The sequence below is a fragment of the Coregonus lavaretus genome, assembly GCF_964263955.1.
Source record: "Coregonus lavaretus genome assembly, contig: HAP1_SCAFFOLD_528, whole genome shotgun sequence".
NCBI classification, from domain to species: Eukaryota; Metazoa; Chordata; class Actinopteri; order Salmoniformes; family Salmonidae; genus Coregonus; species Coregonus lavaretus.
The window spans coordinates 112,929-133,849 of NW_028158324.1; the positions used below are offsets into that span (position 1 = coordinate 112,929).

Genomic DNA, 20,921 nt, shown 5'->3' on the forward strand with positions numbered 1-20,921 from the left:
TTAGACTGAACGTCTCCATTATGGTTCTATTATTATATTACTGTAGGTATAGACAGTATATTATACATTAGTGTTGGTCTCACCTTGAGACAGTATGTTAGACTGAACGTCTCCATTATGGTTCTATTATTATATTACTGTAGGTATAGACAGTATATTATATATTACTGTAGGTATAGACAGTATATTATATATTACTGTAGGTATAGACAGTATATTATACATTAGTGTTGGTCTCACCTTGAGACAGTATGTTAGACTGAACGTCTCCATCATAGTTCTATTATTATTATTATTATTATATGTATATACAGTGTATTTAATATTATTACTGTATGTATATACAGTATATTATACATTAGTGTTGGTCTCACCTTGAGACAGTATGTTAGACTGAACGTCTCCATTATGGTTCTATTATTATATTACTGTAGGTATAGACAGTATATTATATATTACTGTATGTATATACAGTATATTATACATTAGTGTTGGTCTCACCTTGAGCCAGTATGTTAGACTGAACGTCTCCATTATGGTTCTATTATTATTATTATTATTATATGTATATACAGTGTATTTAATATTATTACTGTAGGTATAGACAGTATATTATATATTAGTGTTGGTCTCACCTTGAGACAGTATGTTAGACTGAACGTCTCCATTATGGTTCTATTATTATATTACTGTAGGTATAGACAGTATATTATATATTACTGTAGGTATAGACAGTATATTATATATTACTGTAGGTATAGACAGTATATTATACATTAGTGTTGGTCTCACCTTGAGCCAGTATGTTAGACTGAACGTCTCCATTATGGTTCTATTATTATATTACTGTAGGTATAGACAGTATATTATATATTACTGTAGGTATAGACAGTATATTATACATTAGTGTTGGTCTCACCTTGAGACAGTATATCAGACTGAATGTCTCCATTATGGTTCTATTATTATTATTATTATTATATGTATATACAGTGTATTTAATATTATTACTGTAGGTATAGACAGTATATTATATATTAGTGTTGGTCTCACCTTGAGACAGTATGTTAGACTGAACGTCTCCATTATGGTTCTATTATTATTATTATTATTATATGTATATACAGTGTATTTAATATTATTACTGTAGGTATAGACAGTATATTATACATTAGTGTTGGTCTCACCTTGAGACAGTATGTTAGACTGAACGTCTCCATTATGGTTCTATTATTATTATTATTATTATATGTATATACAGTGTATTTAATATTATTACTGTAGGTATAGACAGTATATTATATATTAGTGTTGGTCTCACCTTGAGACAGTATGTTAGACTGAACGTCTCCATTATGGTTCTATTATTATATTACTGTAGGTATAGACAGTATATTATATATTACTGTAGGTATAGACAGTATATTATACATTAGTGTTGGTCTCACCTTGAGACAGTATGTTAGACTGAACGTCTCCATTATGGTTCTATTATTATTATTATTATTATATGTATATACAGTGTATTTAATATTATTACTGTAGGTATAGACAGTATATTATATATTAGTGTTGGTCTCACCTTGAGACAGTATGTTAGACTGAATGTCTCCATCATAGTTCTATTATTATTATTATTATTATATGTATATACAGTGTATTTAATATTATTACTGTAGGTATAGACAGTATATTATATATTAGTGTTGGTCTCACCTTGAGCCAGTATGTTAGACTGAACGTCTCCATTATGGTTCTATTATTATATTACTGTAGGTATAGACAGTATATTATATATTACTGTAGGTATAGACAGTATATTATATATTACTGTAGGTATAGACAGTATATTATATATTAGTGTTGGTCTCACCTTGAGACAGTATGTTAGACTGAACGTCTCCATTATGGTTCTATTATTATATTACTGTAGGTATAGACAGTATATTATATATTACTGTAGGTATAGACAGTATATTATATATTAGTGTTGGTCTCACCTTGAGACAGTATGTTAGACTGAACGTCTCCATCATAGTTCTATTATTATTATTATTATTATATGTATATACAGTGTATTTAATATTATTACTGTAGGTATAGACAGTATATTATATATTAGTGTTGGTCTCACCTTGAGACAGTATGTTAGACTGAACGTCTCCATCATAGTTCTATTATTATTATTATTATTATTATTATTATATGTATATACAGTGTATTTAATATTATTACTGTAGGTATAGACAGTATATTATACATTAGTGTTGGTCTCACCTTGAGACAGTATGTTAGACTGAACGTCTCCATTATGGTTCTATTATTATTATTATTATTATATGTATATACAGTGTATTTAATATTATTACTGTAGGTATAGACAGTATATTATATATTAGTGTTGGTCTCACCTTGAGACAGTATGTTAGACTGAACGTCTCCATCATAGTTCTATTATTATTATTATTATTATATGTATATACAGTGTATTTAATATTATTACTGTAGGTATAGACAGTATATTATATATTAGTGTTGGTCTCACCTTGAGACAGTATGTTAGACTGAACGTCTCCATCATAGTTCTATTATTATTATTATTATTATATGTATATACAGTGTATTTAATATTATTACTGTAGGTATAGACAGTATATTATATATTAGTGTTGGTCTCACCTTGAGACAGTATGTTAGACTGAATGTCTCCATTATGGTTCTATTATTATTATTATTATTATATGTATATACAGTGTATTTAATATTATTACTGTAGGTATAGACAGTATATTATATATTAGTGTTGGTCTCACCTTGAGACAGTATGTTAGACTGAACGTCTCCATTATGGTTCTATTATTATATTACTGTAGGTATAGACAGTATATTATACATTAGTGTTGGTCTCACCTTGAGCCAGTATGTTAGACTGAACGTCTCCATTATGGTTCTATTATTATATTACTGTAGGTATAGACAGTATATTATATATTACTGTAGGTATAGACAGTATATTATTATATTACTGTAGGTATAGACAGTATATTATACATTAGTGTTGGTCTCACCTTGAGACAGTATGTTAGACTGAACGTCTCCATTATGGTTCTATTATTATTATTATTATTATTATATGTATATACAGTGTATTTAATATTATTACTGTAGGTATAGACAGTATATTATACATTAGTGTTGGTCTCACCTTGAGACAGTATGTTAGACTGAACGTCTCCATCATAGTTCTATTATTATTATTATTATTATATGTATATACAGTGTATTTAATATTATTACTGTAGGTATAGACAGTATATTATACATTAGTGTTGGTCTCACCTTGAGACAGTATGTTAGACTGAACGTCTCCATCATAGTTCTATTATTATTATTATTATTATATGTATATACAGTGTATTTAATATTATTACTGTAGGTATAGACAGTATATTATATATTAGTGTTGGTCTCACCTTGAGACAGTATGTTAGACTGAACGTCTCCATTATGGTTCTATTATTATATTACTGTATGTATATACAGTATATTATATATTAGTGTTGGTCTCACCTTGAGACAGTATGTTAGACTGAATGTCTCCATTATGGTTCTATTATTATATTACTGTAGGTATAGACAGTATATTATACATTAGTGTTGGTCTCACCTTGAGACAGTATGTTAGACTGAACGTCTCCATTATGGTTCTATTATTATTATTATTATTATATGTATATACAGTGTATTTAATATTATTACTGTAGGTATAGACAGTATATTATATATTAGTGTTGGTCTCACCTTGAGACAGTATGTTAGACTGAACGTCTCCATCATAGTTCTATTATTATTATTATTATTATATGTATATACAGTGTATTTAATATTATTACTGTAGGTATATACAGTATATTATATATTAGTGTTGGTCTCACCTTGAGACAGTATGTTAGACTGAACGTCTCCATCATAGTTCTATTATTATTATTATTATTATATGTATATACAGTGTATTTAATATTATTACTGTAGGTATATACAGTATATTATATATTAGTGTTGGTCTCACCTTGAGACAGTATGTTAGACTGAACGTCTCCATTATGGTTCTATTATTATTATTATTATTATATGTATATACAGTGTATTTAATATTATTACTGTAGGTATAGACAGTATATTATACATTAGTGTTGGTCTCACCTTGAGACAGTATGTTAGACTGAACGTCTCCATTATGGTTCTATTATTATTATTATTATTATATGTATATACAGTGTATTTAATATTATTACTGTAGGTATAGACAGTATATTATATATTAGTGTTGGTCTCACCTTGAGACAGTATGTTAGACTGAACGTCTCCATTATGGTTCTATTATTATTATTATTATTATTATATGTATATACAGTGTATTTAATATTATTACTGTAGGTATATACAGTATATTATACATTAGTGTTGGTCTCACCTTGAGACAGTATGTTAGACTGAACGTCTCCATTATGGTTCTATTATTATTATTATTATTATTATTATATGTATATACAGTGTATTTAATATTATTACTGTAGGTATAGACAGTATATTATATATTAGTGTTGGTCTCACCTTGAGCCAGTATGTTAGACTGAACGTCTCCATTATGGTTCTATTATTATTATTATTATTATATGTATATACAGTGTATTTAATATTATTACTGTAGGTATAGACAGTATATTATACATTAGTGTTGGTCTCACCTTGAGACAGTATGTTAGACTGAACGTCTCCATTATGGTTCTATTATTATATTACTGTAGGTATAGACAGTATATTATACATTAGTGTTGGTCTCACCTTGAGACAGTATGTTAGACTGAATGTCTCCATTATGGTTCTATTATTATTATATGTATATACAGTGTATTTAATATTATTACTGTAGGTATAGACAGTATATTATACATTAGTGTTGGTCTCACCTTGAGACAGTATGTTAGACTGAACGTCTCCATCATAGTTCTATTATTATTATTATTATTATTATTATATGTATATACAGTGTATTTAATATTATTACTGTAGGTATATACAGTATATTATATATTAGTGTTGGTCTCACCTTGAGACAGTATGTTAGACTGAACGTCTCCATTATGGTTCTATTATTATTATTATTATTATATGTATATACAGTGTATTTAATATTATTACTGTAGGTATAGACAGTATATTATACATTAGTGTTGGTCTCACCTTGAGACAGTATGTTAGACTGAACGTCTCCATTATGGTTCTATTATTATTATTATTATTATATGTATATACAGTGTATTTAATATTATTACTGTAGGTATAGACAGTATATTATATATTAGTGTTGGTCTCACCTTGAGACAGTATGTTAGACTGAACGTCTCCATTATGGTTCTATTATTATTATTATTATTATTATATGTATATACAGTGTATTTAATATTATTACTGTATGTATATACAGTATATTATACATTAGTGTTGGTCTCACCTTGAGACAGTATGTTAGACTGAACGTCTCCATTATGGTTCTATTATTATTATTATTATTATTATATGTATATACAGTGTATTTAATATTATTACTGTAGGTATATACAGTATATTATATATTAGTGTTGGTCTCACCTTGAGACAGTATGTTAGACTGAACGTCTCCATTATGGTTCTATTATTATATTACTGTAGGTATAGACAGTATATTATATATTACTGTAGGTATAGACAGTATATTATTATATTACTGTAGGTATAGACAGTATATTATACATTAGTGTTGGTCTCACCTTGAGACAGTATGTTAGACTGAACGTCTCCATTATGGTTCTATTATTATATTACTGTAGGTATAGACAGTATATTATATATTACTGTAGGTATAGACAGTATATTATTATATTACTGTAGGTATAGACAGTATATTATACATTAGTGTTGGTCTCACCTTGAGACAGTATGTTAGACTGAACGTCTCCATTATGGTTCTATTATTATATTACTGTAGGTATAGACAGTATATTATATATTAGTGTAGGTATAGACAGTATATTATACATTAGTGTTGGTCTCACCTTGAGACAGTATGTTAGACTGAACGTCTCCATTATGGTTCTATTATTATTATTATTATTATATGTATATACAGTGTATTTAATATTATTACTGTATGTATATACAGTATATTATATATTAGTGTTGGTCTCACCTTGAGACAGTATGTTAGACTGAATGTCTCCATTATGGTTCTATTATTATATTACTGTATGTATAGACAGTATATTATACATTAGTGTTGGTCTCACCTTGAGACAGTATGTTAGACTGAACGTCTCCATTATGGTTTTATTATTATTATTCATAGCAGACTTTGAAAAGGCATTTGATAAAGTACGACTGGAGTTTATATATAAATGCCTGGAGCATTTCAATTTTGGAGAATCTCTTATAAAATGGGTTAAAATCATGTATAGTAACCCTAGGTGTAAAATAGTAAATAATGGCTATTTCTTCGAAAGTTTTAAACTGTCAAGAGGAGTAAAACAAGATTGTCCACTATCGGCATATCTATTTATGATGGCCATCGAAATGTTAGCTATTAAAATAAATCAGATCCAACAATAATATCAATGGATTAGAAATCCAGGGCTTAAAAACAAAGGTGTCATTGTACGCTGATGATTCACGTTTTCTTTTAAATCCACAACTTGAATCCCTCCACTGTCACGGTTTCGGCCGAGGCTGCTCCTCCTCCTTGTTCGGGCAGGCTTCGGCGGTCGTCGTCTCCGGAGTACTAGCTGCCACCGTTCTTTGTTTTCGATGTTTGATTGGTTTGGTCTGTTTAGTACACCTGTTCATGTTTAGTGTTGATTAGGTGTCCTATAAGTTCTCGTTGTTTCTGTCATGTGTTGTGTGTAATTGTTTTTCCTGTCTGTTTTGGTGTTCTACTGTTGTTTGGACAGACGCTCATATTTACCGTCGCACATTTGTTCGTGCGTAGTCGGTTTTTGTATTTTACGCACTGTTGCGTATTGTTCGCCTCCGGGTTAGTTTGACCCGTTATTTTGTGCTTTTCCAGTAAAGGCAAGTTTGACTGAGCTCCTGTGTCCTGCACTTGATTCCACACCACATTCGCATCAGAACCCTTGACATCCACAGCCTCATAGAGGATCTAGATACATTTTATAACCTCTCTGGATTACAACCATATTATGATAAATGTACTATATTACGTATTGGATCACTAAAATATACAATTTTTACATTACCATGTAGTTTACCAATAAAATGGTCTGATGGTGATGTGGATATACTCGGAATACATATCCCAAATGAAATAAATGATCTCACTCCAATAAATTTTAATACAAAGTTAGCAAAAATAGATAAGATCTTGCTACCATGGAAAGGTAAATACCTGTCTATTTGTGGAAAAATCACCCACTCTTTAGTATTATCCCTGTTTACCTATTTGCTTATGGTTTGCTGTTCCTGAGTGGCGCAGTGGTCTAAGGCACTGCATCGCAGTGCTAACTGTGCCACTAGAGATCCTGGTTCGAATCCAGGCTCTGTCACAGCCGGCCGCGACCGGGAGACTCATGGGCGGCGCACAATTGGCCCAGGGTAGGGGAGGGAATGGCCGGCAGGGATGTAGCTCAGTTGATAGAGCATGGCGTTTGCAACGCCAGGGTTGTGGGTTCGATTCCCACGGGGGGCCAGTATAAAAAAAAAAATGTATTCACTAACTGTAAGTCGCTCTGGATAAGAGCGTCTGCTAAATGACTAAAATTTAAAATGTAAAAAAAATGTCTTGCCTACGCCTAGCGAACAGTTTTTAAAAAATTGTATGAGAAAAAAAGATTCCATTTTATTTGGAACAGCAAGCCAGACAAAATCAAACGGGCCTATTTATATAATGAATATGAATTCGGACATAAATTATTAAATATTAAAGCATTAGACCTATCACTAAAAGCTTCAGTCATACAAAAGTTATACTTAAATCTGAACTGGTTCTCTGGCAAATTAGTAAGATTGTCTCCCCCAATGTTCAAGAATGGCCTTTTTCCCTTTATTCAGATTACAACCTCACATTTGAAAAGGAAATCATCTCCCAAGTATCACTATTTCTAAAACAAGCCATAGAAAGTTGGTTGCAATTTCAATTTAATCTTCCAGAAACGACAGAACACATAATGCAACAAATATTGTGGTTAAACTCAAATATACAAATTGATTTAAAAAACCGTTTTTTGAAAAAATGTTTTAAAAAGGTATAATCTTCATAAATTATATCATAGGTAGCACTGGTGGAGTTATGTCGCACATGCAGCTAACAAAAACATATGGAAATGTCTGTTCTACCCACAACCAAATAATTGCAGCATTACTGCAAAAATGGAAAAGGAAAGTGGAAGGGGGAAAAAGTAAGGCACTTGTCTGTCGGCCCTGCATTAAAGAACATAATTGGTTAATGAAAATTGTGATAAATAAAAAAGAATACCAGTTTCATTTAAGGACCAAAGGATTGACAGCCGTCCCATATAGATTGCAAAATAGTTGGGAAGAGATTTGACGTACCGATCCCATGGCATAGTGTTTATGATCTGATACGCAAAACGACACCGGATTCAACATTATTATACAAAATTCTTGCTACCAATAGAATGTTATTTATATGGGGATGGGACTAATAACAACTAACAACAACAAGATAACTAATGTAAAGCATACTGTGTCCATAATAAGTATATAGGTTATAGGTTAAGAACTTTTGTGAAAGAGCACAGTTAGAAAGATATGGCATATTGAAGCAAACCGGATGGACATCATGAAAATGATCGGAGAGGTTGAGGGTAGAGGAAGTTCAGGAGTAAAAACAAACAAAATATAATTATTTTAAAATTGACTGTGTCCATAAAATGTATATAGTATGTATAAGCTGGAAGTAGAGGCCTAAGCATTGTTGTTCACTAGTTTACTCCAATTAGGGAAGGGGTGGTGGGGTTGGAAAGTAATAAAGGGAAATATATTTTTAAACAGGAGAGAGATGGATAGATACAGTGGGGGGAAAAAGTATTTAGTCAGCCACCAATTGTGCAAGTTCTCCAACTTAAAAAGATGAGAGAGGCCTGTAATAATATTATTATATGTATATACAGTGTATTTAATATTATTACTGTAGGTATAGACAGTATATTATACATTAGTGTTGGTCTCACCTTGAGACAGTATGTTAGACTGAACGTCTCCATTATGGTTCTATTATTATTATTATTATTATATGTATATACAGTGTATTTAATATTATTACTGTATGTATATACAGTATATTATATATTAGTGTTGGTCTCACCTTGAGACAGTATGTTAGACTGAACGTCTCCATTATGGTTCTATTATTATATTACTGTAGGTATAGACAGTATATTATATATTACTGTAGGTATATACAGTATATTATATATTAGTGTTGGTCTCACCTTGAGACAGTATGTTAGACTGAACGTCTCCATTATGGTTCTATTATTATTATATGTATATACAGTGTATTTAATATTATTACTGTAGGTATAGACAGTATATTATACATTAGTGTTGGTCTCACCTTGAGACAGTATGTTAGACTGAACGTCTCCATTATGGTTCTATTATTATTATTATTATTATATGTATATACAGTGTATTTAATATTATTACTGTATGTATATACAGTATATTATATATTAGTGTTGGTCTCACCTTGAGCCAGTATGTTAGACTGAACGTCTCCATCATAGTTCTATTATTATTATTATTATTATATGTATATACAGTGTATTTAATATTATTACTGTAGGTATAGACAGTATATTATACATTAGTGTTGGTCTCACCTTGAGCCAGTATGTTAGACTGAACGTCTCCATTATGGTTCTATTATTATTATTATTATTATATGTATATACAGTGTATTTAATATTATTACTGTAGGTATAGACAGTATATTATACATTAGTGTTGGTCTCACCTTGAGCCAGTATGTTAGACTGAACGTCTCCATTATGGTTCTATTATTATTATTATTATTATATGTATATACAGTGTATTTAATATTATTACTGTAGGTATAGACAGTATATTATATATTAGTGTTGGTCTCACCTTGAGACAGTATGTTAGACTGAACGTCTCCATTATGGTTCTATTATTATTATTATTATTATTATTATATGTATATACAGTGTATTTAATATTATTACTGTATGTATATACAGTATATTATACATTAGTGTTGGTCTCACCTTGAGCCAGTATGTTAGACTGAACGTCTCCATTATGGTTCTATTATTATATTACTGTAGGTATAGACAGTATATTATATATTACTGTATGTATATACAGTATATTATACATTAGTGTTGGTCTCACCTTGAGACAGTATGTTAGACTGAACGTCTCCATTATGGTTCTATTATTATTATTATTATTATTATTATATGTATATACAGTGTATTTAATATTATTACTGTAGGTATAGACAGTATATTATATATTAGTGTTGGTCTCACCTTGAGCCAGTATGTTAGACTGAACGTCTCCATTATGGTTCTATTATTATATTACTGTAGGTATAGACAGTATATTATATATTACTGTATGTATATACAGTATATTATACATTAGTGTTGGTCTCACCTTGAGACAGTATGTTAGACTGAACGTCTCCATCATAGTTCTATTATTATTATTATTATTATATGTATATACAGTGTATTTAATATTATTACTGTAGGTATAGACAGTATATTATATATTAGTGTTGGTCTCACCTTGAGACAGTATGTTAGACTGAACGTCTCCATTATGGTTCTATTATTATATTACTGTAGGTATAGACAGTATATTATATATTACTGTATGTATATACAGTATATTATACATTAGTGTTGGTCTCACCTTGAGACAGTATGTTAGACTGAACGTCTCCATTATGGTTCTATTATTATTATTATTATTATTATTATATGTATATACAGTGTATTTAATATTATTACTGTAGGTATAGACAGTATATTATACATTAGTGTTGGTCTCACCTTGAGACAGTATGTTAGACTGAACGTCTCCATTATGGTTCTATTATTATTATTATTATTATATGTATATACAGTGTATTTAATATTATTACTGTATGTATATACAGTATATTATATATTAGTGTTGGTCTCACCTTGAGCCAGTATGTTAGACTGAACGTCTCCATCATAGTTCTATTATTATTATTATTATTATATGTATATACAGTGTATTTAATATTATTACTGTAGGTATAGACAGTATATTATACATTAGTGTTGGTCTCACCTTGAGCCAGTATGTTAGACTGAACGTCTCCATTATGGTTCTATTATTATTATTATTATTATATGTATATACAGTGTATTTAATATTATTACTGTAGGTATAGACAGTATATTATACATTAGTGTTGGTCTCACCTTGAGCCAGTATGTTAGACTGAACGTCTCCATTATGGTTCTATTATTATTATTATTATTATATGTATATACAGTGTATTTAATATTATTACTGTAGGTATAGACAGTATATTATATATTAGTGTTGGTCTCACCTTGAGACAGTATGTTAGACTGAACGTCTCCATTATGGTTCTATTATTATTATTATTATTATTATTATATGTATATACAGTGTATTTAATATTATTACTGTATGTATATACAGTATATTATACATTAGTGTTGGTCTCACCTTGAGCCAGTATGTTAGACTGAACGTCTCCATTATGGTTCTATTATTATATTACTGTAGGTATAGACAGTATATTATATATTACTGTATGTATATACAGTATATTATACATTAGTGTTGGTCTCACCTTGAGACAGTATGTTAGACTGAACGTCTCCATTATGGTTCTATTATTATTATTATTATTATTATTATATGTATATACAGTGTATTTAATATTATTACTGTAGGTATAGACAGTATATTATACATTAGTGTTGGTCTCACCTTGAGACAGTATGTTAGACTGAACGTCTCCATTATGGTTCTATTATTATTATTATTATTATATGTATATACAGTGTATTTAATATTATTACTGTAGGTATAGACAGTATATTATATATTAGTGTTGGTCTCACCTTGAGACAGTATGTTAGACTGAACGTCTCCATCATAGTTCTATTATTATTATTATTATTATATGTATATACAGTGTATTTAATATTATTACTGTAGGTATAGACAGTATATTATACATTAGTGTTGGTCTCACCTTGAGCCAGTATGTTAGACTGAACGTCTCCATTATGGTTCTATTATTATTATTATTATTATATGTATATACAGTGTATTTAATATTATTACTGTAGGTATAGACAGTATATTATATATTAGTGTTGGTCTCACCTTGAGACAGTATGTTAGACTGAACGTCTCCATCATAGTTCTATTATTATATTACTGTAGGTATAGACAGTATATTATACATTAGTGTTGGTCTCACCTTGAGCCAGTATATCAGACTGAACGTCTCCATCGTAGTTCTTGCAGGCCCAGACGAAGGCTCCGGAGGACTTGAGGACTTGTGCCACCATGTCATCAATGAGGCGGTGCTCGTACCAGATATTCAGCCTGTCAAACTCTGGCTTGTAGTTCCTGTAGAGAACACGGGAGCTTTTAAAGCAGGCATAGATTAACTGTTAACACTGGGGAAGAATCAGCAAGGAACGTTACTGCCAACCTTGGCCAGCCACTCTGTGAATAGACTGTGGCCTCTATTCAATCCGTATCGCGATAAGAAAATGGCGCCGGAGGGGATGGCTGCTGTTTTACGGCCTGCTAACCAATTGTCCTATTTTGTGTGTTTTTTCGTATTGTTTGTAACTTATTTTGTACATAATGTTGATGCGACCGTCTCTTATGACCGAAAAGAGCTTCTGGATATCAGAACAGCGATTACTCACCTCAAACTGGACAAAGATTTTTTATTTAATGAGTCTGACGTGAAGGATATACTGCTTCTCCGAGACCAGGCCCAAATCCCGTCATTCTAATGAAGGAAAGAAGGAGATAACGGGGGTGCAGATCAGGGTGCCTTGTGAGACTTCGTTGGCGAGTGGGTAACCCGCCTCTACCATCCGTTCTATTGGCCAACGTGCAATCACTGGAGAATAAACTGGATGAGCTCCGTTCGAGACTATCCTACCAACGGGACATTAAAAACTGTAATATCTTATGTTTCACAGAGTCGTGGCTGAACGACGACACGGATAATATTCAGTTGGCTGGGTTTACCGTGCATCGGCAGGACAGAACAGCTACAGTGGGGGAAAAAAGTATTTAGTCAGCCACCAATTGTGCAAGTTCTCCCACTTAAAAAGATGAGTGAGGCCTGTAATTTTCATCATAGGTACACGTCAACTATGACAGACAAATTGAGAAAAGAAAATCCAGAAAATCACATTGTAGGATTTTTTATGAATTTATTTGCAAATTATGGTGGAAAATAAGTAGTTGGTCACCTACAAACAAGCAAGATTTCTGACTCTAGACCACCTTTACTCCACACACAGAGACGCATAGAAAGCTCTCCCTCGCCCTCCATTTGGCAAATCTGACCATAATTCTATCCTCCTGATTCCTGCTTACAAGCAAAAACTAAAGCAGGAAGTACCAGTGACTCGGTCAATAAGGAAGTGGTCAGATGACGCGGATGCTACGCTACAGGACTGTTTTGCTAGCACAGACTGGAATATGTTCCGGGATTCATTCGATGGCATTGAGGAGTATACCACCTCAGTCACCGGCTTCATCAATAAGTGCGTCGACGACGTCGTACGTACATATCCCAACCAGAAGCCATGGATTACAGGCAACATCTGCACCGATCTAAAGGCTAGAACTGCCGCGTTCAAGGAGCGGGACACTAATCCGGATGCTTATAAGAAATCCCGCTATGCCCTCAGACGAACCATCAAACAGGCAAAGCATCAACACAGGACTAAGATTGAATCCTACTACACCGGCTCTGATGCTCGTCGGATGTGACAGGGCTTGCAAACTATTACTGACTACAAAGGGAAACCCAGCCGCGAGCTGCCCAGTAACGTGAGCCTACCAGATGAGCTAAATGCCTTTTTATATTCACTTCGAGGCAAGCAACACTGAAGCATGCATGAGAGCACCAGCTGTTCCGGACGACTGTGTGATCACACTCTCCGTAGCCGATGTGAGCAAGACCTTTAAACTGGTCAACATTCACAAGGCCGCGGGGCCAGACTGGTTACCAGGACGTGTACTCAGAGCATGCGCGGACCAACTGGAAAGTGTTTTCACCACTAAGCTAAGGACCCTGGGACTAAACACCTCCCTCTGCAACTGGATCCTGGACTTCCTGACGGGCCGCCCCCAGGTGGTAAGGGTAGGCAACAACACATTTGCCACGCTAATCCTCAACACGGGGGCCCCTCAGGGGTGCGTGCTTAGTCCCCTCCTGTACTCCCTGTTCACTCCACGACTGCGTGGCCAAGCACGACTCCAACACCATCATTAAGTTTGCTGATGACACAACGGTGGTAGGCCTGATCACCGACAACGATGAGACAGCCTATTGGGAGGAGGTCAGAGACTTGGCAGTGTGGTGCCAGGACAACAACCTCTCCCTCAATATGAGCAAGACAAAGGAGATGATCGTGGACTACAGGAAAAGGAGGGCCGAACACGCCCCCATTCACATCGACGGGGCTGTAGTGGAGCGGGTCGAGAGTTTCAAGTTCCTTGGTGTCCACATCACCAACAAACTATCATGGTCCAAACACACCAAGAAAGTTGTGAAGAGGGCACGGCAACGCCTTTTCCCCCTCAGGAGACTGAAAATATTTGGCATGGGTCCCCAGATCCTCAAAAAGTTCTACAGCTGCACCATCGAGAGCATCCTGACCGGTTGCATCACCGCCTGGTATGGCAACTGCTCGGCATCCGACCGTAAGGTACTAGAGGGTAGTGCGTACAACCCAGTACATCACTGGGGCCAAGCTTCCTGCTATCCAGGACCTCTATACCAGACGGTCAGAGGAAGGCGCAAAAACCCAACCCTGACCTGTTTGGAGAGCTCCTTGGTCTTCATGGAGCCGCTTGCTTGGTGGTGCCCCTTGCTTAGTGGTGTTGCAGACTCTGGGGCCTTTCAGAACAGGTGTATATATACTGAGATCATGTGACAGATCATGTGACACTTAGATTGCACACAGGTGGACTTTATTTAACTAATTATGTGACTTCTGAAGGTAATTGGTTGCACCAGATCTTATTTAGGGGCTTCATAGCAAAGGGGGTGAATACATTCTGCACGCACCACTTTTCCGTTATTTATTTTTTTGAATTTTTTGAAACAAGTTATTTTTTTCATTTCCCTTCACCAATTTGGACTATTTTGTGTATGTCCATTACATGAAATCTAAATAAAAATCCATTTAAATTACAGGTTGTAATGCAACAAAATAGGAAAAACGCCAAGGGGGATGGATACTTTTGGAAGGCACTGTATAAATATGGTGAAAAGACTATCTAGTCAAGTATAAATATGGTGAATAGACTATATCTAGTTAGTTATAAATATGGTTAGTAGACTAAAGGTGTTGACCCTCCACATCTCTCAACACAACTAGAGAACAGGGCCAGCCACTCTTAAATAGCACCTGGGCCAGCACAGGTGAAACACCTTCCCAATAATGAGATGGCAACCAGCACAGGTGTAACACATACTGACTAACGAGGTGATCCAATCAGTGCTAAAGTCCAACCTCAAAACATAAATGAAGAAACCAAAGCCTGTAACATTAATTATAAATATGGTGAATAGACTATATCTAGTTAGGTATACATATGGTGAATAGACTATATCTAGTTAGGTATACATATGGTGAATAGACTATATCTAGTTAGGTATACATATGGTGAATAGACTATATCTAGTTAGGTATAAATATGGTGAATATATTATATCTAGTTAGGTATACATATGGTGAATAGACTATATCTAGTTAGGTATAAATATGGTGAATATATTATATCTAGTTAGGTATACATATGGTGAATAGACTATATCTAGTTAGGTATAAATATGGTGAATATATTATATCTAGTTAGGTATACATATGGTGAATAGACTATATCTAGTTAGGTATAAATATGGTGAATATATTATATCTAGTTAGGTATACATATGGTGAATAGACTATATCTAGTTAGGTATACATATGGTGAATAGACTATATCTAGTTAGGTATAAATATGGTGAATAGACTATATCTAGTTAGGTATACATATGGTGAATATATTATATCTAGATAGGTATACATATGGTGAATAGACTATATCTAGTTAGGTATAAATATGGTGAATAGACTATATCTAGTTAGGTATACATATGGTGAATATATTATATCTAGATAGGTATACATATGGTGAATAGACTATATCTAGTTAGGTATACATATGGTGAATAGACTATATCTAGTTAGGTATAAATATGGTGAATATATTATATCTAGTTAGGTATACATATGGTGAATAGACTATATCTAGTTAGGTATACATATGGTGAATAGACTATATCTAGTTAGGTATACATATGGTGAATATATTATATCTAGATAGGTATACATATGGTGAATAGACTATATCTAGTTAGGTATACATATGGTGAATAGACTATATCTAGTTAGGTATAAATATGGTGAATATATTATATCTAGTTAGGTATACATATGGTGAATAGACTATATCTAGTTAGGTATACATATGGTGAATAGACTATATCTAGTTAGGTATACATATGGTGAATAGACTATATCTAGTTAGGTATACATATGGTGAATAGACTATATCTAGTTAGGTATACATATGGTGAATAGACTATATCTAGTTAGGTATACATATGGTGAATAGATTATATCTAGTTAGGTATACATATGGTGAATAGACTATATCTAGTTAGGTATAAATATGGTGAATAGATTATATCTAGATAGGTAGAAATGTGGAATGAAGTGCAACTCTATACTGTAGGTTGCCAGTTGATTGTCTTACTTCTCAAAGATCTCCTGGAAGATATCCTTGAAGCGCCCGTCGTAGTACTTAAGGATGGTGTTCTTAGTGCTCATGTATAGAGGCCACCTCTTATTGATGGCATACTGGAAACAGCTGTGGGCAAACCCTGTGATGGACTGGACAGAACAGACAGAACACTATTAGAACCCTGTGATGGACTGGACTGGACAGACAGAACACTATTAGAACCCTGTGATGGACTGGACAGAACAGACAGAACACTATTAGAACCCTGTGATGGACTGGACAGGACAGACAGAACACTATTAGAACCCTGTGATGGACTGGACAGAACAGACAGAACACTATTAGAACCCTGTGATGGACTGGACAGGACAGACAGAACACTATTAGAACCCTGTGATGGACTGGACAGGACAGACAGAACACTATTAGAACCCTGTGATGGACTGGACAGGACAGACAGAACACTATTAGAACCCTGTGATGGACTGGACAGGACAGACAGAACACTATTAGAACCCTGTGATGGACTGGACAGGACAGACAGATCACTATTAGAACCCTGTGATGGACTGGACAGGACAGACAGAACACTATTAGAACCCTGTGATGGACTGGACAGGACAGACAGAACACTATTAGAACCCTGTGATGGACTGGACAGGACAGACAGAACACTATTAGAACCCTGTGATGGACTGGACAGGACAGACAGAACACTATTAGAACCCTGTGATGGACTGGACAGGACAGACAGAACACTATTAGAACCCTGTGATGGACTGGACAGGACAGACAACACTATTAGAACCCTGTGATGGACTGGACAGGACAGACAGAACACTATTAGAACCCTGTGATGGACTGGACAGGACAGACAGAACACTATTAGAACCCTGTGATGGACTGGACAGGACAGACAGAACACTATTAGAACCCTGTGATGGACTGGACAGGACAGACAGATCACTATTAGAACCCTGTGATGGACTGGACAGGACAGACAGAACACTATTAGAACCCTGTGATGGACTGGACAGGACAGACAGAACACTATTAGAACCCTGTGATGGACTGGACAGGACAGACAGAACACTATTAGAACCCTGTGATGGACTGGACAGGACAGACAGAACACTATTAGAACCCTGTGATGGACTGGACAGGACAGACAGAACACTATTAGAACCCTGTGATGGACTGGACAGGACAGACAGAACACTATTAGAACCCTGTGATGGACTGGACAGACAGAACACTATTAGAACCCTGTGATGGACTGGACAGGACAGACAACACTATTAGAACCCTGTGATGGACTGGACAGAACAGACAGAACACTATTAGAACCCTGTGATGGACTGGACAGGACAGACAGAACACTATTAGAACCCTGTGATGGACTGGACAGGACAGACAGATCACTATTAGAACCCTGTGATGGACTGGACAGGACAGACAGAACACTATTAGAACCCTGTGATGGACTGGACAGGACAGACAGAACACTATTAGAACCCTGTGATGGACTGGACAGGACAGACAGAACACTATTAGAACCCTGTGATGGACTGGACAGGACAGACAGAACACTATTAGAACCCTGTGATGGACTGGACAGGACAGACAGAACACTATTAGAACCCTGTGATGGACTGGACAGGACAGACAACACTATTAGAACCCTGTGATGGACTGGACAGGACAGACAGAACACTATTAGAACCCTGTGATGGACTGGACAGGACAGACAGAACACTATTAGAACCCTGTGATGGACTGGACAGGACAGACAGAACACTATTAGAACCCTGTGATGGACTGGACAGGACAGACAGATCACTATTAGAACCCTGTGATGGACTGGACAGGACAGACAGAACACTATTAGAACCCTGTGATGGACTGGACAGGACAGACAGAACACTATTAGAACCCTGTGATGGACTGGACAGGACAGACAGAACACTATTAGAACCCTGTGATGGACTGGACAGGACAGACAGAACACTATTAGAACCCTGTGATGGACTGGACAGGACAGACAGAACACTATTAGAACCCTGTGATGGACTGGACAGGACAGACAGAACACTATTAGAACCCTGTGATGGACTGGACAGGACAGACAGAACACTATTAGAACCCTGTGATGGACTGGACAGGACAGACAGAACACTATTAGAACCCTGTGATGGACTGGACAGGACAGACAGAACACTATTAGAACCCTGTGATGGACTGGACAGGACAGACAGAACACTATTAGAACCCTGTGATGGACTGGACAGGACAGACAGAACACTATTAGAACCCTGTGATGGACTGGACAGGACAGACAGAACACTATTAGAACCCTGTGATGGACTGGACAGGACAGACAGAACACTATTAGAACCCTGTGATGGACTGGACAGGACAGACAGAACACTATTAGAACCCTGTGATGGACTGGACAGGACAGACAACACTATTAGAACCCTGTGATGGACTGGACAGGACAGACAACACTATTAGAACCCTGTGATGGACTGGACAGGACAGACAGAACACTATTAGAACCCTGTGATGGACTGGACAGGACAGACAGAACACTATTAGAACCCTGTGATGGACTGGACAGGACAGACAACACTATTAGAACCCTGTGATGGACTGGACAGGACAGACAGAACACTATTAGAACCCTGTGATGGACTGGACAGGACAGACAGAACACTATTAGAACCCTGTGATGGACTGGACAGGACAGACAGAACACTATTAGAACCCTGTGATGGACTGGACAGGACAGACAGAACACTATTAGAACCCTGTAATGGACTGGACAGGACAGACAGAACACTATTAGAACCCTGTAATGGACTGGACAGGACAGACAGAACACTATTAGAACCCTGTGATGGACTGGACAGGACAGACAGAACACTATTAGAACCCTGTGATGGACTGGACAGGACAGACAGAACACTATTAGAACCCTGTGATGGACTGGACAGGACAGACAGAACACTATTAGAACCCTGTGATGGACTGGACAGGACAGACAGAACACTATTAGAACCCTGTGATGGACTGGACAGGACAGACAGAACACTATTAGAACCCTGTGATGGACTGGACAGGACAGACAGAACACTATTAGAACCCTGTGATGGACTGGACAGGACAGACAGAACACTATTAGAACCCTGTGATGGACTGGACAGGACAGACAGAACACTATTAGAACCCTGTGATGGACTGGACAGGACAGACAACACTATTAGAACCCTGTGATGGACTGGACAGGACAGACAGAACACTATTAGAACCCTGTGATGGACTGGACAGGACAGACAACACTATTAGAACCCTGTGATGGACTGGACAGGACAGACAGATCACTATTAGAACCCTGTGATGGACTGGACAGGACAGACAGAACACTATTAGAACCCTGTGATGGACTGGACAGAACAGACAGAACACTATTAGAACCCTGTGATGGACTGGACAGGACAGACAGAACACTATTAGAACCCTGTGATGGACTGGACAGGACAGACAGAACACTATTAGAACCCTGTGATGGACTGGACAGGACAGACAGAACACTATTAGAACCCTGTGATGGACTGGACAGGACAGACAGAACACTATTAGAACCCTGTGATGGACTGGACAGGACAGACAGAACACTATTAGAACCCTGTGATGGACTGGACAGGACAGACAGATCACTATTAGAACCCTGTGATGGACTGGACAGGACAGACAGAACACTATTAGAACCCTGTGATGGACTGGACAGGACAGACAGAACACTATTA

At 35.4% G+C, this 20,921-nt stretch overlaps 1 protein-coding gene across 1 annotated transcript in view; it reads right to left on the bottom strand.

The window, feature by feature from the left end:
• LOC311124156 (isocitrate dehydrogenase [NADP], mitochondrial-like) overlaps positions 1–20,921 on the bottom strand; it is a 72,714-nt gene that overhangs the window by 22,190 nt on the left and 29,603 nt on the right. Inside the window, exons 6-7 of the mRNA XM_084198357.1 lie at positions 17,125–17,261; positions 12,542–12,693 (exon numbers count right to left, since the gene is read on the bottom strand). Coding sequence (XP_084054483.1) covers positions 12,542–12,693; positions 17,125–17,261 — 289 coding nt within the window. The remainder of the gene's footprint in view (positions 1–12,541; positions 12,694–17,124; positions 17,262–20,921) is intronic.